This window comes from Lygodium microphyllum, chromosome 1 (genome assembly GCF_053477565.2).
Source record: "Lygodium microphyllum isolate KBCC chromosome 1, Lygodium_microphyllum_v1.1.10, whole genome shotgun sequence".
Taxonomy (NCBI): domain Eukaryota; kingdom Viridiplantae; phylum Streptophyta; class Polypodiopsida; order Schizaeales; family Lygodiaceae; genus Lygodium; species Lygodium microphyllum.
Window position 1 is genome coordinate 145,856,348 of NC_141135.1, and position 3,935 is coordinate 145,860,282.

At 39.9% G+C, this 3,935-nt stretch overlaps 1 protein-coding gene across 2 annotated transcripts; it reads right to left on the reverse strand.

The window, feature by feature from the left end:
- Positions 1–245: 245 nt before the first annotated feature.
- Positions 246–3,102, reverse strand: PLMT (phospholipid N-methyltransferase). Of its 2 annotated transcripts, XR_015691474.1 has the most exons (3): positions 2,702–3,102; positions 1,146–1,482; positions 246–1,038 (listed from the first exon to the last, which is right to left on the reverse strand). XR_015691474.1 is itself a non-coding variant. In XM_087682343.1 (2 exons), exons 1-2 carry the CDS (start codon positions 2,971–2,973, stop codon positions 1,230–1,232), a joined length of 525 nt encoding a protein of 174 aa, XP_087538469.1. In that variant the 5' UTR covers positions 2,974–3,102; the 3' UTR covers positions 246–1,229. The 2 variants fall into 2 exon arrangements, 1 of the variants encoding a protein (XP_087538469.1); XM_087682343.1 differs by having other exon boundaries at positions 246–1,482.
- Positions 3,103–3,935: the final 833 nt, after the last annotated feature.

A 3,935-nucleotide genomic window follows, 5' to 3' on the forward strand; every position in this document is an offset into this window, starting at 1 on the left:
AGTAATAAACCAAACACTAAGTACAAAGCCAATTACATGCATAATAAGATTAACGATTTTATCCACCAAGATATCTTCTAAACTAAACCACCACCTAAAAACAAACAAATGTACAAAAATTAACTCTTAGCAAGTTTCACTTTTGCATGCATTAGAGCATAACCTCTTGAAGAAAATCTACACAATCTTTTAACACAAAAGATGAGATCAACACTTTTATACACCGAAGGAACCTTCTCATCTAAGCCACCCTCCAAAAAAGAGAACACAAATTTTCATATCATTTTCCATATAACTCTTAGCAAGTTCCACTTTTGCGTGCATAAGATTATGGCCGCTCCGCAAAGAGGAGAATCTACACATTTTTTGACATAAAAGGTTGCGAAGGATAGTTGTTGCTTGCAATAGTATAAGTATCATCGGTAAAAGGGCCCACATACTTGTGTTGTAGAATACGACTGAATAAGTGTTGAAATTGGCCCTTCCTTGGGCATATTCCAGTCTTGTTTGTATCAAACCTTTTATCATCTATGGTAATGGGATCTTTGTGTGCTGCATTGAGAGTGCTGAAGGCAGTACAATCATCATGTGCAGTGTCCTTGACAATCTGCATCATAATGCTCAACATACTTGATGCAATCAAGGAAGACGACGGACTATGTGTGAGAGACAAGGAGCATAAGCTTATAGCTTAGGAGGAAGGGACCAGTACTTAGGGGAAAGGAGTCAGTACTATGGACAGCATACCGTGTCACCAATCCCAAATGGAGATTTAGATTGTGAATCTCAAGGTTCTCAACAGGGCAACCTAAACTGCCCAGAAGCTGTGAAGTCACAAACATTTCTATCCACGCTGGCAACTTTTCAAGAAAAAAAGAATTGGAAGGAAAAACTTCCAACATAGTTCCTTGAGCTCATCAACTCTTGCAGACAGAGAAGGTTTATTAAAAAGATGGCATCCTTCCCAAACAACTATGATTCTGATGGGAAATTTGTGAAGTATTTGGTGATGATCACCTCTTGCAGAACAAAGAGAATCTGCAAAGATGTATGTCCTTAGAATTGGTGCCTTTTGTGAAAAAGATTCATGGATTAATCTTCCACACAAATGTAAAATTCCAAGTGATATTAGCAAAAACCATCACCTTCGACTGTTATTTGCAGATGAAACACATCACCTTCACCTGTTATTCCCAGATGATCAAGGCAATACTGATTACTAACCCCATTTATCCTTTCAATGGCTTTGCCCTTGAAGCTACATCCTCCTTGCTTTCAACAAAGCTCATTAACAGATAACCACTGGACCACAGCAGAATGTATTGCCATGGGACCCAATGAAGGCATCCCAACAGGCTCAATGTACTACCTATGTACTGTGGATCTCTCATGTATCCAAAAGGAAACTCATGTACCCATGGAACATCCTTTCCAAAACGTACCCCGTAGTACACTCCATCTTCTCCAAGAAGCTGATAAACCCTGACAGCATTGAAAGACGAGATGAGAACTAGTGCAATAGAACTATAACTGCAAGCAATATTTTCCCTTATGAACTGAATCACACCCCAAAAAAGAACATACAAAATCATTCCTTATGTGTAGTTCACGCTGCAAACATTGAACTCAACAGATAACAGAAAAAGTCGCTTTTACTTTCCTTGGTTCCCTACTTAAGCTACTTGGAACAAAGAGAAAATCCACATGGTAAGTCATGACTGTGAGCAAGCTCATAAGCATGGTGACCATTTTGAGAAATCTCCTCAGGTCTTGTGAGGAGAATGGGGCCAAGAGGAGAAGAAAACATGTGTCCTCAACCACCTGAGGCTTGGGATAATAGGGAGCACAAATGGCAATGTGGGAAAAGGTGCAGAAAAGCATTATCCAGCAAAACTAGTTTTAACGCCAGCTTTTACTTGGGCCATTTATCTAACATTCAACTACTTGTGTTGTGCAATTGGACTCCCTATCGTGCTTGAGAATTCTCCTGTAAGTAGTTTGGAATCCCATGCTTGAAATTTTCTCCTGTAAGTAGTTTGGAACCCCATGCTTGAAATTAGCACCTATCAGAACATAAGATCTGTACCTTTCTCATGCTTGAAATTTTCGCCTGCTGGTAAATTATTATGGTAAAGCCTTTTACCACCATTCTTGAAATGTTATGCTTAACAACAATAATCTTATCTACACAAGAGTTTGTTCACCCATTCGCATCACGGGCTCCATAAAGAATAGATTTGGTCTGACAGCCAATCACGATTAGTACATCCAATCACATGTGCCATTTGTGGTTGGCAATTGGATGTTAAGGACGTTCTAACATCACCTGCATCATTGGAGTAGCCAGGTCTTTGGCCTTAAATGCTTTTACATAGGGACACCACAAAGAGTCCTAGTCTACACCGATTAATCAACTTCTGGTCCCCATCACTGTAACACCTGGCTCTCTACTGCTCATTAAATAAGAAGATTTGAAACCCTAATTTGGGTGAGACATACCTTGTTTTGATAAAATTGCTGGTCTTTACATAACCTGGAAGAAGTATTACTTCTGGTGAAGGCTTCACCACGATTACCACTCTGTAACTACTTAATCAATCACTGACCGTCATTACACTAATGCCTTGCTGATCATGTACATAAGAAAATTTGAAACCCTAATTTTTTGATGGGACAGCAGAAGGAAGAGAGAGGCACGAACCGGAAGTTGAGGAATTGTCCGACGAGGATGAGGAGCCAACAGTAGAAAGGGGGCCACGATGACAAGTCGGAGACGGAGAGGAGGGTCAGGACCTGCGCAAGCTTGAGGAGGTGCGAGACCAGGGCCATGGCGTGGCAAGGATCGATGGAAGTTCCGCACAGGCGCACCCAATCCCGGGGGAAGTTCCACAAATAGCAGTAGAAGGGGAATGGCAGCACGGTCGCAATGCACACGATCAAGCTCTCCCAATCCACAAGAAAACCCGCAGCCATAACTGCTCTTCCCTTTCCTCCTCCTCTTCTGCTGCTGCTGCTGCTGCTTCTTCTTCTACCTCCTCCTCCATCTAATCAAACCAGTGTTTACCAAACAACACAGGCTTGATGTAAATTGAATTGCAAAGTTTTTTCCAACGCAAACTTCAAATTTTAGAACATCAAATTTAAAACCTTTTAATTTACTTAACAAGGTGATGTAATCACAATGCTTAGTGTAGCTAAAGGAACTAATGTCATACAAGAATAACCATTTGGAAAAGTTATGGAGCAATGCATTCAAGCTCTTAAGGAGCTAGGGTAACAATGAAATTTTGAGAGAGCTTCAAAAGTGAATTAACCAAATCACATATAAATACTTTGTTATGCTCAATCTTAAGGTTAGCAATTCCCTCCACAAGTTAAATGTGGGTGTTCATAGACATGCCCAAGTGGTCTATACATGTGCAATTTACATACCTCTGTGTGTGTGTGTGTGTGTAACATCTCTATGAGAATGCAAAACCAAATAGAGAGAGAGAGAGAGAGAGAGAGAGAGAGCAAAAGCAAATGGGTGTAGCTCAATTCGCTAACTTGAGCACATGGTGACCAAATCATCTTGAGTTCAATTCCTACATATGCATGGTCATTTAGTGTAGGAATAAAAAGGAAAGTTTGAACTAGCATCAAGTGGTTGATAAAACAAGTGGCTTACCATTGGGGTAGCTCTTAAATATGAAATGTGGAGAAAGTCATCATTGTAAATGCTGTAAATATTAAACCAATAAGATCTTTGAAGGTGTTTTAGCTTTAAAATACCTTATAGTTAAGGGAAAATGAGAAGCCTAAGAATAAACACTATGGCCTAGCCTTTGGTACACCAAGAAAAGCTAAGAAAGGCCACTTTTTAACAAGAATAAGAACATAATCTTTAGCATCATCATGAATACAAATTGTAGATATAGCACAAATAAACCAATGCC

Bases quoted from the DNA above. Each gene is read 5' to 3' on its own strand.
- PLMT (XM_087682343.1), bottom strand. From the start codon at position 2,973: ATGGCTGCGGGTTTTCTTGTGGATTGGGAGAGCTTGATCGTGTGCATT. The intron at 1,483-2,701 runs GTTCGTGCCTCT...CAATGCTGTCAG, and splicing joins GGACAATTCCTCAACTTCCG to GGTTTATCAGCTTCTTGGAG.